We start from the raw sequence: 19,741 nt of genomic DNA, 5'->3' as shown, positions 1-19,741 counted from the left end.
TGCTGCACATTCAGCTGACGTTACACATCAGCGCACAGAGCTGAGCTTACATCAGGAGGAGGAGGAGCAACAGTAGAGCACATAAAAACCTTCCCACACGGTAATTAACATTTCATAATCAGACAGATCGCAGATATTGAGGAGATAATCCGAATCCATTCGCCCTGATGGCTCCTGTGAAGGTGGAGAATCCAGGTAAGCTTCCTGTATGTTTTATTGTAAATATAAAGAAAGCAGCTGTTCACCTGCTGATACTTTCACACTGATATCAAGATGGCTACGTACACACTGATCTTACATTAGAGTATATATAGAGGGGTGAAAACATGTAGTTAGGACTTTAACCACATTACCCTCAGCCCCTCCATGGTTGCTGGGTAATATATACATATAAATCAGCTTAGGGTTTTCTTCTGCAGACAAAGATAATGATGAGCGCTTGCAGGACATAATGTTCTCTCTGCAGCTAAACTCTGAGACTCTCAGGTTTCATTTTTACACAATGCGTTTTGTTGAAATGCAGCACGCCCTCATTAGCACTTCTCCTAAATTAAATGTAGGATTAGTTAGAGGCTGCAAACATCATACATCAACATTCAGTTGAACTGTGGTCACACTGGTGTTGGTTTCTTAAAGCTGACTCTCAGTGGAGTGTCTGTTATCACTCATTTAGAAAAAACAAGGATATAGAAATTCCTGCCTGCAGCAGATTTATTTTTAACTTCTAAAATATATCGTTTTATTATTCACATATTTTACTATAATGATGGTACTTTTTTAGAGGTAGGTTTGCTATGATAAAAAATGTCAATTGGTAAATAACCACTGTCATAATCAGTTCTAATAATCTAGCAAAAGTCAGTCAGAAACATGAATCCTTCACCTTTTCATGGAATATTATCAGTCTTTGAAAGATGCAAGATGATTCTGTATATTTCTCTAATTAAAATTTATTTCCCATGAGTTAAATTAACTACAGCCAAGCAAGGAGAAAAGGATGGAGGAATTTAAAGTATCCAAAATCATCTTGATATTTCTCAAATCCCCAGCACCAGAAAACAACGTGACAGAAGAGTCAGAGCGCCTTACTGTGGTCTGGATCTTGTTGTGTCACCCTTCAATAAATCAGACTGAGTCGCTTGAGTTGGGATTTAAACTGGCCCTAAGGTCATTCTGCATCTGTAGGGAGAACCTAGGTTTTCTGGCCTTGGAGGTTGGACTTTGAATCATGAGAGAACTGAATTGGGCATGAAGAAGAAAAAAGGTTGGAGGTGTGTAGGAAAAAAAATTGAGACAAAAATAAGGCAAATGTTGCAAAGGTTGTGAATCAAACATTTATCACAATTAAAATCTCAAGTGGGTGATCAGGGTTTGGTTCTGACTCGGCAGCTTCAGTGTAGAGGAGTAGTCCCAAGGTTCTGATCAGCCAAACAGAAGCAAACTTAACGAAGCATGTGGCCATGTCACAGTAGCCACCTAATGAGAAAAATTTATTATTTTACTTTTCTGCTACGTATTTTAGAGAAGAGAGTAACCTAGTAATCTGTATTTTTCTCAGAGCGTCGCTTTGCATATCCTCCAAACTTGTAAATTATGGTTTATTTATTTGGTCAGCTGGTCTCTCAACGTAATTGATCAAATTTTTTTGATGGGAAGACAGGGTAAAGGAGAACCCTCTTGTCCAGATGGGACGTTCTTGTCTGGATACACAATGGATTCTTGGCAGCAGTGGAAGATTGTGTGCCTGACTACGATGTCGGTCGAGGACATAGAAGGACGTTTTCCTTCTATCTTACTTTACCTAAATGTGTGATTTCATTACTTTTCATAGATTTTCAGATTTCTCAGAAGGATTACCAGTTAAAGCCAAATATTATTAGCATTTGAAAATTTGGACTAAAGCTGTTTTTACACCAATGACCATAGATTTTTAGATTTCTTAGAAGGATTGTATTACAACTATTTTATACCAGTGAAAGCCAAACATTATTAATATGTAAAAAGTTTGGACCTAAACTGTTTTATACCAGTGACCCGGCTTCTCTACTTAGACTTCAGTCAGCGCCCATGACTGTTACTATTTGAATGATGGGACAATAATTGCCTCAGCAACCTCAAGGATTAATATTATCATGTTTCTTCTAGCACCGGATGAATTCCTTACCAAAGAGGACTTAATGAGCTAATTACCTCTATTAGAATTATTGGATTAGAACCAGCTCTTACCAGTAAATTCCCAAGGATTATTAATATCATTTGTTTTATTTTTCTGTGTTTAATTTTCTGTATCATTGTATTGTTTTTCCTCATGTACAGCGCTTTGAGTACCTTGTTGCTGAAAAGCGCTACAGTATATAAATAAACTTGACTTGACTTGACTAGAATGTAAAAAGTCTATTATTGAACATAAAATGCTGTTTACAGACATAGGGAGTTTCAGATTCAATGTTTCCATGAAAACTTTATACTGATTACCAAGATAAGATAATTTTCAGAGTTTAACACATAAATCATGAAAATTAACTAATTATGAAGTATTTAAAGCTATTTCTGAATTTCTAAATAAAAATTTACATACTCTAGGGCGTGGGTGTGCAACTTCAGTCCTCGAGGGCTGGTGTCCTGCAACTTTTACATACGTATGTCCTTGGTCCAACATACCTGAATCAAATGGCTGAATTACCTCCACAGTATGTAGTTAAGTTCTGCATAGGCCTGTTAATGAGCCATACATTTAAATGAGGTGGGTTGAAGCAGAGACACAGATAAAAGTTACAGCACACTGGCCCTTGAGGACTGGAGTGGCCCATCTCTGCCCTAGGGTCATAATGACATTCATACATTTAAGATTCGGGATGTCATGTGCATGGAATAAGAGGTTGCTGTAGCTAAATCAAAAGGGTAGTCAAGAATATTTAAAATAGCACAGTTCATGTGGATTAAAGATTTGAATCTGGAAATTCTCAGCATGAATGTAAAATAGAAATAGAAGTGATATTGAGTTCTTGTGCATGTTTGAGAAGTGTGTCCAGATATTTACAGCGTTTTCTAATAGGGTCCTGTGCTTTGAACCTGCGTTTCTGAGAGCTTTTTGCTGATTGGACATTATCTGACCGGTTTTATCCTTATAATATTCAAGAAATTTTAGAACATTGTTACTGAAGGGCACAAATTCAATTCATTACTGTTGCCATGTTCTGCTGTAGTCTTTCAGTGTATGTGTGTGAAGGATAATAGGGGATGTTTTACTGTTGTGAAAGTTTTGATGAGAAGAAACGAAGTGTGTGATAGTTTAACGACAAAGGAAATACTTAGACAGCTGACGAATGTCATTAATATTCAGCTTCAGCTTGCTGACTTTGCCCAAGTTATTTCATCTTAAACTCATCCCTGGCCTATTTCACACATGGTAAAATCTGGGTGCACATCCAGAGGATATGTGAATATACTGAAGCATAATATAAACCTGACCAACTGCTGACACACACCTGAGCCAACGACAACCTGAATACGTGTTTGAGTGAGGCATAGCATGTGCAGCACATTGCTATAAACAATTAAGCTGTTGTGGCCCAGCTGATTCTACAACATGTTCCTCTTATGTGTTTACACATGAAGCTAAACTAGGCTGATTTAATCTGAGTGAATTACAAAATGAAGACTGCTGATGTGCATTAAGGACCATTTCCTTATTTTTTACTATGCATCCTCTCTAGGTATCCAGGGTATTATTAGAAAACCAGTTTACCTTCTTGGTTGGGGATAGTGGTGTTCTCACAGGAATATGTGGTATTTATCTTCATGTTGTGTGCAGAGCCAGTTTATGGTTTAATTCACCTGTGTGTTGCCGGCAATCAGCTGTTTAAAAAGTGAAAAGATAGAGTTTATATTGCCATGGCTGAAATGCTGTTTAGGATGTATCTCAGCAACATTGGTATGAACTACATCATCTGACGCTGCCTCAACAGAGTTTGGATTGTAAACACCAAAATGTATTGCAAAGGAAGGCTTGGTAAAAAAATAAAATAAAAAACATGGCAGAATCTTTATGGCTAAATATTTAGGAGGGCACTTCTGTTCATTCACAAATACTCCAGTCCCTCCATCTTTCCTTTTCCTGCCCAGTGTGGATGCCTGTCCTTTAAAATTAAAATTTTCCTTTAAAATCAGAAGATTAGCTCTGGGCAGCAGCGTCAACCCCACTGCATAATGCAGGAGTGTCCTTTTGATTTTGAGTGGCGCCGACCAATATTCAAAATATTCAAATTACTCCCGTTAACACAGGCAGTTGATGCAGATATTTGATGCAATTGTTTTATTTCTTAGGGTGAAATTTTTAATGTTACACATTTTTTGTTCAATTTTTATTTATGCTAAATAGGACCCCAAACATCTATTATCTTATTCAAAAGCAGACTTGAGTGCACTCATTTATGAAACTGGGCTAAATTAAAAGTGTTTTTGAAGAAAGAATGACCCATGTCCCACTGTTGTTGCTGGGAATAAACTTTAAAAACATGCCAGAACAATCAATCCTAAACATTTAGAATATTTATTGCTTTACTTAATTAGCTGCCAAGCAGTTATTTTTCAAGACACCGGTTGTCAACATATGTATTTAATAATAAATTATGGCCTTTTCAATAGTTACACACACTTTTGGAGAGATGTTCAGCTGAGATTAGCTCTTGGAGTAATGTTGAGTTTTTCTCCTTGGCCTGTTTATCTGTTTATACTTTTCTCCTCTGTTATTTTGTGACGTCTTTTTTATTGTTCTCATGCTGAAATAGTCCTGCAATGTCAAACCTCGGGAGAGTGGGAGTCAACTTTGTAGCCACAGTTTTACTGTTCCTGTGAAAAAGACAAAGAAAATCAAAAAAAAAAAAAAAAAAAAAGAACGCCTGCAAGAACTGAAGCCTGCATGAACAGAGGGAACAGGACATTGATCTGTACGGTGCGATCTATATTGGGTTTATGTGTCAAATCTTTGTTTTAGCATTCAAAGTTTTAAGTTAGATGATCACTTGTCTTTCTCTCAGGGGTGATTAAAATAAATGTACGTCCAACTTCCCTTCTGTTTTGTAGGCGTGGATTCTACAAGAAGGCCATCATTGTAAACAAAACTATTAATTTTTCTTAAAAAACCTTTGTAACTACCTTTCCAGGAAAAGGATCATTTATCTATTCAAAACGTTAAAGAGCATTATGTAAATGTATCTTCCCCTCCCCCGCAAATATTTTTAAAATTTTTTTTTTTTATGTGTAGCGCCATGGCTAAAACCTTAACTCGGTGTTTAGGCCCAAGGTTGACAATATAGGCAATACAATCAGCAATAAAAGAATTACACAAGGACCAACAGGCCTAATGGTTGTTCCCTCTGTAGTTAAAAGCCAGTTTAAAAAGATGAGTTTTTAAAATAGATTTTTAATTATTTATAGTTCCAGTAGACCTCACAGAAAGAGGGAGACTGTTCCAGAGCCTAAGAGCGGCAACTGAAAAAGCTCAGTTTCCCCGAATCACGAGCTGATTCCTGGGAACAACTCGTATAGAGGATCTCCTCTAGACGACCTCTGGAGAGCCTTGTATTAGTTTTCAAAAGTTAAATGACACAGAGAAACAACCATGGACACACACACTCACTCGTAAGGTGAATTTACAGAGACAAATTAATGTAACATGCATACTTTTGGACTGTGGGAGGAAGCTGTGGTACTTAGAGAAAGAACATGCAAACAGACCTTAGAGAGAGAACTGTGCAGACAGACCCCTGGACAGGAGTTAAACCCAAGCACTTTTTGCTGCAAGGCAAACATTGCTAATTACTGTACCACCATTGAACCCATTCTTCTTCTTTGTCTTCTTTTTAATATTATCATTATGATTATTATTAGAAGCCTGGAATTATATATCAGAGTTTCTGATGTCAAAAATCCATTTAAAACAGCATGTGTGACACCACATCTCAAAGCACGTTTCAAAGGAAACAAATCCTGTTTCGGTACAAAAATATAGAGTCGATTAATCCATTCTTAAAAATTCTGATTTAATTACCTACATTCCATTTCAATTGCTATTGTTATACAATGGACCTCATCTAACAAATCAAATTTAGTTTATTAAGTCAGTTAGTGAAAAGTTGTCTATTTAAGCTGTTTAGATCAAGTCACTGATTTGAGCAAGCATGTGGGGACAATAGATTGGAATGATTCCTTTGGTTTGGTGATAAGATACTGGTTGTCTTTCCTGCAGATGAGGCCAAGCCTACTCACAACACCAAGACCAAAGTAGTTACAGGACTGGAGAGTATTGCTCCTCTTATCAGCACAGTAGAAGAAACCCCTGAACAAATCACTACTACAGTTCAAGGCACTATCCCATCATGGATCAATGGTAATTTCCTCCGCAATGGACCAGGGAAGTTTGAGTTCGGAAATACGCAGTAAGTCGGGAAATCAGCTCAGTGTGAAACCTTTTTATTCAAAATATAATTCCAAACATCCATCATAACATTTGTCTTCGCTAACAGATACAACCACTGGTTTGATGGGATGGCGATGCTTCACCAGTTTAAGATCCAGAAGGGCCAGGTGACGTACATGAGTCGGTTCCTGAACAGCGAGGCCTACAAGAAGAACAGCGAAAGGGATCGGATCATGATGTCGGAATTTGGTACCCTGGCGATGCCTGACCCGTGTAAGAACTTCTTCCAGAGGTTTCTCTCTCGCTTTGAGATGATTGGTGAGTAGAGTAAGTGGCTTATCGGATAACTTCTGATAGAGGCTGAAGAAGAAGGAACAGAGTGTTCTTTTTTCATCATTACCCAGAAATGCAGCTCGATTTTAGTTTTTCCTTCTTCTCAAACTTGTTTTAAGCTCATTCTTTAAGGAATGTGCTTTAAGTGGAGGAACAAAATATTTTAGAGTCTATGTTTGTACAAGCTCTTTTGTACTCCAGCTGTGTTGGAAGGAAGCCTCTTAAGGAAATCTGTCTGAACTGCAGTTGCATAATAATGAAGTAGAGCAGGGAGCTAGGGAGGAGAAAATGTTTTACATAACCACCAAACTTCACAGAGAAACGTCAAGCTGAAAACTGTTTTATAAGTATAAAGGAAGAACTTGTCATTTTAAAAAGCTAAAGTAGTGCTTTGTTTTCTGTTACAGTGCCTACAGACAATGCAAGTGTGAGCTTTGTGAAATACAAGGGTGACTACTATGTCAGCACAGAGACAAATTTCATGCACAAAGTGAACCCAGAAAGCCTGGAAATACTGGAAAAGGTACTATCATAAAGTTATTTTACAATCGCAAAGAATCCGGTAGTTATTCCTCTGTCTATAAATGTTGTGAAACATTTTTCGTGTCATGTAATTTAGCAGTTTTGTCATATTCTGCTTCCCATTCGTGGGTGGTGATTGGATCTTGGACGACTGTAAGCAAAACATGTAATTTGCAGTAAAGGAGAAGTTAAAACTTTTCCTGAAAGAAAACCTGTTTTAGACTTGAGACTAGGGTGGAGGTTCCCCTTCCATCAGGACACCCACCCTAAACATAAAGGCAAGCTTAGATCAAAGCATATTTGTGTTAAAATGGCCCAGACCTAAATCAAATTCAGAGTCTGTGGCAAGACTTGAAAATTGCTGTTCTAATCTTATATTGCAAAGAATTATGTGCAAAAAAATTGTCTTTTGGGTTATAAGGTATAGTCCAAATTATTTGCAGCTGAAGTTGTAGTGAAAGCTGTTTCCACAAAGTGGCAAAAGGATACAAAAGGATGGCACACATGCACACATGGCACACATATTTGTTGAAAACCACAACTACTACTACTTTGCATTGGTCTACCACTCAAACTGCCAAAAATTGCATTGAAGTTTGTGGCTGCAACTATACCTGATAACACTCTACTAAAAGTGTCAGATTGCTGGCACAAAACCTGTCCTGTCACTTCTGTTTACCAGGTTGATTGGAGCAAGTTCATTGCTGTGAATGGAGCCACTGCTCATCCACACTATGACCCAGATGGCACCGCCTACAATATGGGCAACTCGTATGGAAGCAAAGGTTAGGCCAATTTATTAGCTAAGCACATATATTTCAGTTTCATATTTCTGTCTTTTTCTGCTGTATTATGTCTTATTTTTCCATAATGGATATATCAATATGAATCTCATCTCGAAGCTGATGATATCATTATCTCTTTTGCTTCAGGAGCACTGTACAACATCATCAAAGTACCCCCTGAGAAAACAGAAAGCAACGACACCCTGCAGGGAGCCAAAGTCCTCTGTTCAATTGTTCCAGCAAACAAGTCCCATCCCTCCTACTACCACAGCTTTGGTAAACCAGGCATTCTTGGTAACACTCCTGTTAAATCTTTTTCATTTGCTGCTTTCAGCTTTAAACCTTACCCCTTCTCTCCTCATCATTCTTTCTGTTATTAGCCATGTCTGAGAACTATGTGATTTTCATCGAGCAGCCAATTAAGATGGACCTCCTGAAGATCGTGACATGCAAGATAAGAGGAAAGGCTTTGAATAAAGGCATATACTGGGATCCAAATCAGGAAACTGTCTTCCATCTTGTTGACAAGCATACGGGAGAGGTCAGATGAGATGCCATTATTCCAGGATTAAAATTTAAACCAAAAATGATAATTTTTAGCTTTGCCATTTTGTATATTGTTCTTTAGGTCATTCCAATGAAGTACTACACCAAAGCCTTCTCCACCTTCCATCAGATCAATGCCTTCGAAGAGGACGGCCTCCTCATGCTGGATATATGCTGTGCAGATGGCGGCCAAGCCATCAGCAACTATCTCATCCAGAACTTACGCAAGTCAGGAGAGGCACTAGATGAAGTCAGTAAAATACCTGACACAACTAAGAATTTGACTTCGGTTCCACTTTGTTTTTAGTGAACACATAAAAAAATTAATATGTCAAAAAAATAGTTGATAAATAACATGTTTTTCTAATCAATAATCAACCAAGTACCATACTTTCTTTGCATGAAATAGACTAAAACGTGTGGTGTAGCTGATGTAAGGTTCTCTAAAACAGAAATACATCTCTGTGATCTTCCCAGATTTATAACACCACTGACAGGACCTTCCCTCGGCGGTTTGTTCTGCCCCTGAATGTGACCAGAGACACCCCAACAGGCCAGAACCTGAACACTCGGCCCTCCAGCAGTGCAACATGCATCAAAATCAGTGCTGACAAAGTGAGATGGACCATTCATGCCCCCTTTTAAATTTTTCACATTTTGCCATGTTACATTCATGGCAAAATAAAATCAAAAATATTTCTTTACATTTTTCTCACAGATACTGTGGTACCATTAAACCTTATCTCATTTTGAAAAGCTTACAGTTTTGTATATTTCTTTGGAATTTATGCAATGCAACAACACAAAGAAGTGCATTATTGGAAAAGGTACATGTGTTTGTTGCAAATCAAAGTATTGCAAGTACATTTGCAGTCAGCTCTTTTGAGTCCATAGTTTAATGTTGTGGTCTCAATCAGGTTTGCACATCTAGAGACTAAAATGTTTCTCCATTCCTCTTTGCAAAACAAAACAACCCCAATTCCAATTACGTTTTGATGTTGTGTAAAACCGTAATAGAAACAGAAAACAATGATTTGCAAATCCAGTTTAACCTATATGCAATCGAATGCACTACTAAGACAAGATATTTAATGTTTAACCTGCTAAATTTTTTTGTGTGCAAATATTCACTCATTTTGAATTTGATGCTTGCAACAAAAAAGTTGGGACACATCACCTTTATTTTTAACAACACTCAATAAGCATTTAGGAACTGAGGACACTAATTTTTGAAGCTATATAGGTGGGCTTCTTTCCCATTCTTGCTTGTTGTACAACTTCCATTGCTTAACAGTCCGGGGTCTTCGTTGTCGTATTTTGCTCTTCATCATGCGCCACACATTTTCAATGGGAGACAGGTCTGAACAGCAGGCAGGCTAGCGTAGTACCAGAACTCTTTTACTATGAAACTACACTGTTACACGTGCAAAATATGGTTTGGTATTGTCTTACTGAAATAAGCAGGGACGTCTCTGAAAAAGATGTTATAATGGCAGCATGTGTTGCTCAAAAACCTGTATGTACTTTTCAGCATTAATGGTGCCTTCACATATGTGCAAGTTACCCATGTCATGGGCACTAACACACCCCCATACTATCACAGATGCTGGCTTTTGAACTTTGCGCTGAATACAATCTAGATAGTCCTATCCACTCTGGTCCAGAGGACACGATGTCGAGGATTTCTAAAATCAATTTCAAATGTTGACTCGTCAGACTGAAGCACATTTTCCACTTTGCTTCAGTTCATCTCTGCTTAACTAGGGCCAGAGAAGCCGGCGGTGTTTCTGGGTGTTGTTGATATATGGCTTTAGCTTTGTATGGTAGAGTTTTACCTTGTACTTGTAGATGCAAAGATGAACTGTGTTCACTGACAATGGTTTTGTGAAGTGTTCCTGAGTCCACGAGGTAGTACCCATTACAGAAGGAAGTTGTTTTTTTAATGCAGTGCCTCCTGAAGGATCGAAGGTCAAGGGCATTCAATGTTGAAATTCAGTCTTGCTGCCTACATGCAGAGATTTCTCCAGATTCTTTGAATCCTTTGATGATATAATGGACTGTAGATGATGAAATCCCTAAAATCCCTCCAACTGTAAGCTGAGAAACGTTTCCAATTAAACTGTTCACCCGTGGCATAATCCAAACAGGTGTTTTTTGAGCATTCCTCAACTTTCCCAGTCTTTTGTTGCCCCTGTCCCAGGTCTTTTGGAAAGTGTTGCTCATTCTGGTTGGATTGAGGGCGTCTGTGAACAACAATCTTTCAAACTTACCACAGATTCTGAATTATATTTAGATCAAGAGTTTGATGCATGTAAATGTGAAATAAAAATATTTAAGGCAACGCAAGCACAGCAACCTCTTTAGAATACATTTTTACATTTATTTGTATTTTAAGCTTGAATTAGTATTACTAACAACATTTGCAAGATGGCAACAGCAGCATTTTAATGCATCAGTGTCACATTGTACAGGGTTTTATTAAGGAATACTGAGCTTTCTCCTACAAATCTAAAGTTTGTAAAGCTTTTGCATATTTACATAACTCATTCTAGTAAAAAGACATGTAAATAAGACAAACACTTTCCAGTGATGGATGTATTCTATAGACGAAATAATATTAAATATGATTATGAAATAAAGGTATGTCTGACTCAGGCATGAGGTTTAGTTTATTGAATTTGATTTAATGAAGCTGAATGCTTCTAAATAGGCGTGTCTGACTATAACAACAGTCAGTTATTCTTGTCCATGTCCATAGGTGTTGTGCCAACACGAGGATCTCCATGGAGATGAACTATACAAATACGGTGGCCTGGAGTTCCCTCAAATCAACTACAGCAAATTTAACACCAGACCATATCGCTACTTTTACGGCTGTGGCTTCAGACACATGGTGGGAGACTCCCTGCTCAAAGTGGACTTGAAAGACAAGATACTTAAGGTGTGTGTGTGGAAGGGGGGTGTTGCACTGTACCCTCAGCAACTGTATGCTTAGACCAGGGTTCTGAAAACCTGTAGCTCTTTAAGCCTGTCACAGAGGTGCTGAATAACTAGCTAATAATTATATAAACTGTGCAGTTTTTTAACCTCAACCTTTTAACCTTGGTAATAAAAATGCTTTTTTATGGTTTTCAAGCAAAATCCCCATAGAATTCGCAAAATAGACAAACACTAATGGTTCTAGAGATTTTATTTTTTTGACCAGTTATTTACCTCATTAGGTCACAAACTACATGCTTTTTTTCCCCTTCTTTTTTCATAAAAATGTAACATTTCATACCAGAAAAATACATAAATTTGGATAATTTACTGTAATTGAAAATGTTTTTCAAAGCTAAAAAAAATAAAGTAAAACTTTGAAAACACATCCGATCTCAATTGGAAAAAGAAAATCATGCTGGTTATCCATACTGATATGGAATATGTTAGTAAATGTGTTAAGAACAAAAGGATTTCACAACATTTGATGAAAATGAAAATTATTAACCTACAGAGGGTTTAATCTGAAGTTTCTGAAAATGTTAAAGAAATTGATACAGCAGGCTTGTCCAATTTACTAAAATGTCATTTCACCAACTCAGAATGGTACTCAGTAGTTTGTATGGCCCCCAACATGCTTGTCTGCATGCCTCAAAATGTTGGGGCATGTTCCTTATGAGATGACAGATGGTGTCCTCGTTTATCTCCTCCCAGATTCTGAGCAGGGCATCGCTGAGCTCCTGGGCAGTCTAAGGTGCAACCTGGTGGTGTCGGATGGACCTAAACATAATATCCCAGTGATGTTCTGTTGGATTTAGGTCAGGGGAGTGGCCGAGCTACCACACCCTGTTGGCAATCAGACGCCTTGGAGCTCCTCCGGTACTTGGACCCCGGAAACAGTCACTCACTCTATCTAAAGACTCTTAAATTAACTTAAATAGCTCCTTTAATCTAAATTAAGGCAGAGGAATGATGAAAGAGATCAGTGCTAAGGCTCCCGTCTCGGACCGTCGCCGTCTATTAGAGGATGATGAAGAGCCTCGATAGAAGGTCACATGTAGTTTTATATCTGGCACTCCGATGCAATGGATGTGCTCTCCCTCAGTGATTATTAGTAGACTATGTGTCACCATTGTGGTGTCTATCTGTTAGATTGTGTAGTAGCGGGTGTCCATCCTTAATCTAAGTGTGCTGTAGGTTTCTAATCAACCCAGTTATACCGGCTGCTCCACCATCAACCCTAGTGCCCCAGCCTCAGGTCATTTATGACAATCCTTGGGCCATTTACTGTATGTTTATGAGCATTCTTATCCTATTGTAACAAAAGGGAAACATTAGAACTTATATTATTAACTTAGGGCTGCACGGTGGTGCAGTTGGTAGTACTGTTGCCTTGCAGTAAGAAGGTCCTGGGTTTGATTCCTGGCCGGGGGTCTTTCTGCATGGAGTCTGCATGTTCTCCCCGTGCATGCGTGGGTTCTCACCGGGTACTCCGGCTTGGGTTCTCACCGGATACTCCGGCTTCCTCCCACAGTCCAAAGACATGCCTGTTAGATTAATTGGTAACTCTAAATTTCCCTTAGGAGTATGAATGAGTGTGTGCTTGGTTGTGTGTGTGTTGCCCTGCAATGGATTGGCAACCTGTCCAGGGTGTACCCCGCCTCTCGCCCATAGACTGATGGAGATAGGCACCAGCTTCCCCGTGACCCACTATGGAATAAGTGGTAGAAAATGACTGACTAGAACGTATATTTTATTTCACTATAGTATAAATGGGAAAAACAGCTATGAGCATATTAATAAAGGTTATTCCTAACAGGAGCATGGAGGCTAGTCATTGGTATCAGATAAAATCTGTGAAAAGAACATGGCGCCTGTGCTGAACTTGCCAATTCAGTTATTCTCTTGCAAATGTCAGCTGAGCTCCACAGTGAGCACAGGGCCTAGAAGACGTCCCTCAAGGACACCCTTATGAAGTCAGTTTCTAATGGTTTGATCAGAGACATTCACACCAGTGACATGTTGAATTTGCAAGGTTGTTTGTCCTGTGTTTCTCTGCACTGCCTTGTGATGGACTGACGACCTCTCCAGGGTTTATCCCGCCTCTCGCCTAATTACGCTGGAGGAAAGCTCCAGCCCCTCTACAACTCTGCAAGGATGGATGGATGGATGGATGGATGGAGGAATGGTTTATTCTGATCGAGAATATCTGAGGAAAATATCAGAGGAAACATGCAAAAAGCTGGCAAGCAATTATAAAAACAATTTTGATCACTGTAATACCAATAAAGTTCCATTGATATTTGGGAAGGGTATAAGCAACTTTCAACCATGCAAATTTAGTTTAATGTAAATAAAAACTAATAAACTTTATAATACTTTTACATTATTATATTATCTGTAATATATCATTTGCTGTAAGAGACAAAATTCTTCAATAAATAAAAATTATTTTAAAATGTTAATCTCCCAGGGAGATGAATAATTGAATGTGTAGTTGTATAATCTATACAGAAATCAGCAAAGTTAAGTTATATAATACGTGGAGATTTGAAACATGAGTAAAGGAACATCTTGATCATCTTGGAGAGCAAAGGTGTTCTGAATCAATGCAAAGTTTAACTACTGAACTAATGAAAATTGGCTACCTTGGAATTTATATATAAGGTATTAAAAATGACCAAAATTTGTAAAAAAAAAACAAAGAAAATTTTGAAATAAAAAGTAGTTAGTCATGTAGGATGTACAATATAATATTTAACTGTTTGTTTGTTTATAAGCTACATTAACCCATTTATTTTTTTTAAAAGTAGCCACAATTGTCCAAAAAAAAAAACAAATCTGAGGTGTGATGTGTGGAACATAAATGATTGCAGGTCTGGCATCAGAAGGGTTTCTACCCATCAGAGCCGGTGTTTGTGCCGTCGCCTGATGCTGTGGAGGAAGATGATGGAGTCATCCTGTCGGTGGTTCTCACAGTCTCACAGGTACAATTCGCCTTATCTGGCCTGATATTGTACTGGGACAGTCACATGGAGAAAAGTGTAATACTTTCTTAAACGTTCTCACTACTTTCTCTCATTTGAAGACAAAGGTGGCCGTTGTGAGGTAATATAAACTGAATTATAGTGCTTGTGTGCAGAAGAACCAGTGTCATTCTAACTTTAGGGGTTTTGTTTAAAAACTGAACTTTTACTTATTCAAAAACGTATGATTTTTACCCATGCCAAGGAGATTATGTTTTTGTTGGCACCTGTCTGTCCGTCTGTTTGCAAAATTTCCCATAGCGTTGGACGGATTTTAATGACATTTTCAGACAAGGTGCATATTAGGACATAGACCAGATGATTAGATTTTGGTGGTGGTTCGGAGCACCATCTGGATCCAGGATTGTTTTGAAGGATTTTTTATCATTGTCAGACCAGGGCACGACAATTTGAAATTCCCACGTGTTTCGTCACCTTGTCAGCAGCTGATATTCGGTGGCCTTGGCAGATGTCTGCGTTGTCTGAGTGCTTTTCTAGTTGTGTTTTTAATCAGGTTTTAATTTGTCTGCTGTGTCTTTGTGAAGAACTTTGTGTAAAATGTACCTTATTAATTACTACATTGTCTGCCTAAGGTGTGTTCTCAAAGTTGAACATAAGACTTATTATTTATTTATAAGAGAAGCAAATTGATAAATATTCCTAGATGAAAGTGAGCTATTTTTTTTATTCCATTTTAGTAATATAATATTAGAGCAGGAAAATTAATTTGTTGTTCCCATGGACTTAACATACAAATGAAGCTTAAGACATATGTTGAAACTTAGCCTTTGTCTACCTGAAATATGCAAGCAAATACTGACTCTATGTGTATAATGGTAGAAAAAATTTATTTTCATACAAATTCTGCTATTCTAAATCCTTTTTAAAAAATCTTGCTTCTAAAACAAATTAATTTTAAAAACTAAACTTTAACTTTAGCGCAGGAATGCTTTTAATGTTATTTTTGATTAATTATTCAGATTGAATTGAAAAAGATTATGATTCATTTCTTTCCTAATGCCTGTGACAAGCTAGTGATGGTTTAATGCAGCGGCATGCAGCTATTGAGTCTGAAAAAAACAATGTACGCTGCTGTGAGGAGAAGTGGTGGTATTCATATCCTACTTCAGGCTCCACAGCACACTCGCTTCTTTTTATTCACTTTATTTCTTCTTTGATAGAAATCATTTAGCACACATTAATAGAAGGCAACAGGAACAATGCTGTTTAACTCTGACAAAGTGTAACCTGTCTACCTTCTGTGTTATTTTACAATTTCCCAGGATGTGAATGCAAGCCTATGATTTCATGCAAAGTGATTAGAAATGGGATTTAAGGGTTATTCTTACCTCTGCTCTCAAAAGATAGACTGAAGCAGGTGTTGATGTTTTTTGTTTGTTTGTTTGTAGACTGTAGATAACTTTGCATTTGGTGTCCTTGACGTGCCTGTTATTATTTATTCTCTCTGCAGGATAAAGGAAACTTTCTCCTAGTTTTGGATGCAAAAACCTTTGAGGAGCTGGGAAGAGCCAACGTGCCTGTTAACATGACTTACGGTTTCCATGGTACCTTCTCTGCCTCTGCATAAACCAGTGCCTACTATATTAAGGGGATTAAAGTTAAAATTACTGAATATATTGCAATTGGTACAAATTAAGTATTAAAAAAATAAACACTATGTGCCTTATTCTACAAAGTTACTGTTACAATAGACACTCACATTATTAGATACACCTTCTACCAACACTGCCATTAGAGCTGCCTTAATACTTAATAGCAGACATTGAAGAAGGTGTCTAATACATTACTCATAGATTTCTGTCTATAAACATGATGTCAGCTACACATCCATAATGCAATTCTTGCTGAATGTAGCAGCTGAAATAAAGACTCATCGGACCAGGCAATGTTCTCCTAATCTCTTATGGGTGTGTGTTGTTTTTAGCTGACAGCATTGTGGTTTTCTGCAGCTGTAGCCCAACTGCTTTAAGCTTTAATATGTTGTATGTTCAGAGATGCTATTCTGCATATACCTTGTTTGTAATAAGCAGTGAGCTACTGCTGCCTTTCTATAATCTCAAACCAGTCTGACCATTCTCCTCTGACCTCTGAAATCAACATGGCATTTTTCTCTTCACAGTTGGTATGACCCTGAGTTGCTGCAATTTAAGCAATTGAAAAATGTGTACCTAACAAGGTGGCCTTTGAGTGTATGTTTAACAGATTCACCTTTGTTACTGACTAATGTTGATATCATAGTATCTGCTTTCTTGAAGGTTTGCATATCAACCCATTAAATGAAATAAAATAGCCATTCATGATAATATTCTTTTATTTTTATGCATCAACTCAAAACTGACAAGTTTCCTTTGATGATACCCACACTTTATTATTAAACCTATAAGCTGCTAAAGTCAGACATTTTTATAACAAAATATCTTTTATTGCTTTTGTACTTAAATATTTGTAATTACATTTATATTTTCTGTCAGTAAAGGTTCAATAAAATATAACTTTTACTTTCTAATTTGTTTTCTGTTTTCTGTGTTGTACACAATCACTTGTGTGTGTGTGTGTGTCAGCCTTGGTGCGCATTTCTGTTTAACCGTGTGTGTGTGGCAGGAGGTCGACGATCGACTTTGTTGTCGTATCGTCAGACCTTCGGCCGCATGTTTTGGACACTCGGGTGAAGAGAGGGGCTGAGCTGTCCAATGATCACCACCTGGTGGTGAGTTGGATCCGCTGGAGGAGGAGAAAGCCGGACAGACTTGGCAGGCCCAAGCGCATAGTGAGGGTCTGCTGGGAACGCCTGGCGGAGCCCTCGGGCAGGGATGTATTCAACTCCCACCTCCGGGAGTGCTTCGACCAGATCCCGGGGGATGTTGGAGACATAGAGTCCGAGTGGACCATGTTCTCCGCTTCTATTGTTGATGCTGCTGCTCGTAGCTGCGGCCGTACGGTATGCGGTGCCTGTCGCTTCAGCAATCCCAGAACCCAGTGGTGGACACCGGCAGTAAGGGATGCTGTCAAGCTGAAGAAGGAGTCCTATCGGCTGTGGTTGGCTTGTGGGACTCCTGAGGCGGCTGACGGGTACAGTGAGGCCAAGCGTGCTGCGGCCCGGGCTGTAGCAGAGGCAAAAACTCGGGCCTGGGAGGAGTTCGGTGAGGCCATGGAGAAGGACTACCGGTTGGCCTCGAAGCGATTCTGGCAAACCGTCCGGCGCCTGAGGGGGGGGAAGCAGTGCTTCGCCAACACTGTTTATAGTGGGGGTGGGAGACTGCTGACCTCGACTGAGGATATTATCGGGCGGTGGAAGGAGTACTTCGAGGATCTCCTCAATCCTGCCATCACGCATTCCGTGGTGGAAACAGAGGCTGGCGACTCGGGGTTCGACTCTTTCATCACCCAGGCTGAAGTCACCAAGGTGGTTAAAAAGCTCCGTGGTGGCAAGGCTTTGGGGGTGGATGAGATCCGCCCTGAGTACCTCAAGTCTCTGGATGTTGTAGGGCTGTCATGGTTTACACGCCTCTTCAACATTGCGTGGCGGTCAGGGACAGTGCCTCTGGACTGGCAGACTGGGGTGGTGGTCCCCCTTTATAAGAAGGGGGACCGGAGGGTGTGTTCCAACTACAGGGGGATCACACTCCTCAGCCTCCCTGGTAAGGCCTACGCCAGGGTATTGGAGAGGAGAGTCCGGCCGATAGTCGAACCTCGGCCTCAGGAGGAGCAGTGTGGTTTTCGTCCCGGCCGTGGAACACTCGACCAGCTCTATACTCTCTACAGGTTGCTCGAGGGTTCATGGGAGTTTGCCCAACCGGTTCACATGTGTTTTGTGGACCTGGAGAAGGCATTCAACTGTGTCCCTCGTGATGCCCTGTGGAGGGTGCTCCAGGAGTATGGAATTGGGGGCCCTTTATTAGGGGCCATCCGGTCCCTGTACGAGCGGAGCAGGAGTTTGGTCCGCATTGCCGGCACTAAGTCGGACCTGTTCCCGGTGCATGTTGGACTCCGGCAGGGCTGCCCTTTGTCACCGGTCCTGTTCATAACTTTATGGACAGGATTTCTAGACGCAGCCAAGGGCCGGAGGGGGTCTGGTTTGGGGACCAGTGGATTTCGTCTCTTCTTTTTGCGGATGACGTGGTCCTGCTGGCCCCCTCTAGCCAAGACCTACAGCATGCGCTGTGGCGGTTCGCAGCCGAGTGTGAAGCGGCTGGGATGAAGATCAGCTCCTCCAGGTCCGAGGCCATGGTTCTCGACCGGAAAAGGGTGGCTTGTCCTCTTCAGGTTGGAGGGGAGTTCTTGCCTCAAGTGGAGGAGTTTAAGTATCTCGGGGTCTTGTTCACGAGTGAGGGAAGAATGGAGCGGGAGATCGACAGACGGAGCGGGAGATCGACAGACGGATCGGTGCGGCTGCCACAGTAATGGGGGCGCTGTGCCGGTCCATTGTGGTGAAGAGAGAACTGAGCCGAAAAGCAAAGCTCTCAATTTACCGGTCGGTCTACGTTCCTACCCTCACCTATGGCCATAAACTTTGGGTCATGACCGAAAGAACGAGATCCCGGATACAAGCGGCTGAAATGAGCTTCCTCCGTAGGGTGGCCGGGCACTCCCTTAGAGATAGGGTGAGGAGCTCGGCCATCCGGGAGGGGCTCGGAGTAGAGCCGCTGCTCCTCCACATCGAGAGGAGCCAGTTGAGGTGGCTCGGGCATCTATACCGGATGCCTTCTGGACGCCTTCCTCGGGAGGTGTTCCAGGCACGTCCCACTGGGAAGAGGCCCAGGGGACGGCCCAGGACACTCTGGAGGGACTATGTCTCTCGGCTGGCCTGGGAACGCCTTGGGCTCCCCCTGGAGGAGCTGGAGGAGGTGTCTGGGGAGAGGGACGTCTGGGCATCTCTGCTGCGTCTGCTGCCCCCGCGACCCGGTCCCGAATAAGCGGAAGACGACGAGTACGAGTGTGTGTGTGTGTGTGTGTGTGTGTGTGTGTGTGTGTGTGTGTCTGTGTGAAAAAAGGTAAATGATAAATCTAATAACATTTAATTTAAGTAAATGTATTCAGTGAGGGAAGGAAAACCAAAATAAATCCACCAAATAAATTTAAGAAATGATTGTTACCAAAATCTCTGTAAA

The 19,741-nt window shown here is 40.1% G+C and overlaps 1 protein-coding gene across 1 annotated transcript; it reads left to right on the top strand.

The window, feature by feature from the left end:
* Positions 1-40: 40 nt before the first annotated feature.
* On the top strand, positions 41-17,139 carry LOC124876082 (carotenoid-cleaving dioxygenase, mitochondrial-like). Its single transcript, XM_047378575.1, has 12 exons — positions 41-195; positions 6,251-6,440; positions 6,528-6,739; positions 7,162-7,277; positions 7,959-8,061; positions 8,209-8,337; positions 8,442-8,602; positions 8,690-8,857; positions 9,085-9,222; positions 11,366-11,548; positions 14,463-14,573; positions 16,084-17,139. Exons 1-12 carry the CDS (start codon positions 168-170, stop codon positions 16,198-16,200), a joined length of 1,656 nt encoding a protein of 551 aa, XP_047234531.1. The 5' UTR covers positions 41-167; the 3' UTR covers positions 16,201-17,139.
* Positions 17,140-19,741: the final 2,602 nt, after the last annotated feature.

Source organism: Girardinichthys multiradiatus, chromosome 11, assembly GCF_021462225.1.
Source record: "Girardinichthys multiradiatus isolate DD_20200921_A chromosome 11, DD_fGirMul_XY1, whole genome shotgun sequence".
Taxonomy (NCBI): Eukaryota; Metazoa; Chordata; class Actinopteri; order Cyprinodontiformes; family Goodeidae; genus Girardinichthys; species Girardinichthys multiradiatus.
This window is presented reverse-complemented; position numbering and strand designations above follow the sequence as displayed.

Coding starts and splice junctions, on each gene's coding strand:
- LOC124876082 (XM_047378575.1), top strand. CDS start 168: ATGGCTCCTGTGAAGGTGGAGAATCCAG. Junction 8,603..8,689: donor TTGACAAGCATACGGGAGAG/GTCAGATGAGAT, acceptor ATTGTTCTTTAG/GTCATTCCAATGAAGTACTA. Junction 11,549..14,462: donor TGAAAGACAAGATACTTAAG/GTGTGTGTGTGG, acceptor AAATGATTGCAG/GTCTGGCATCAGAAGGGTTT.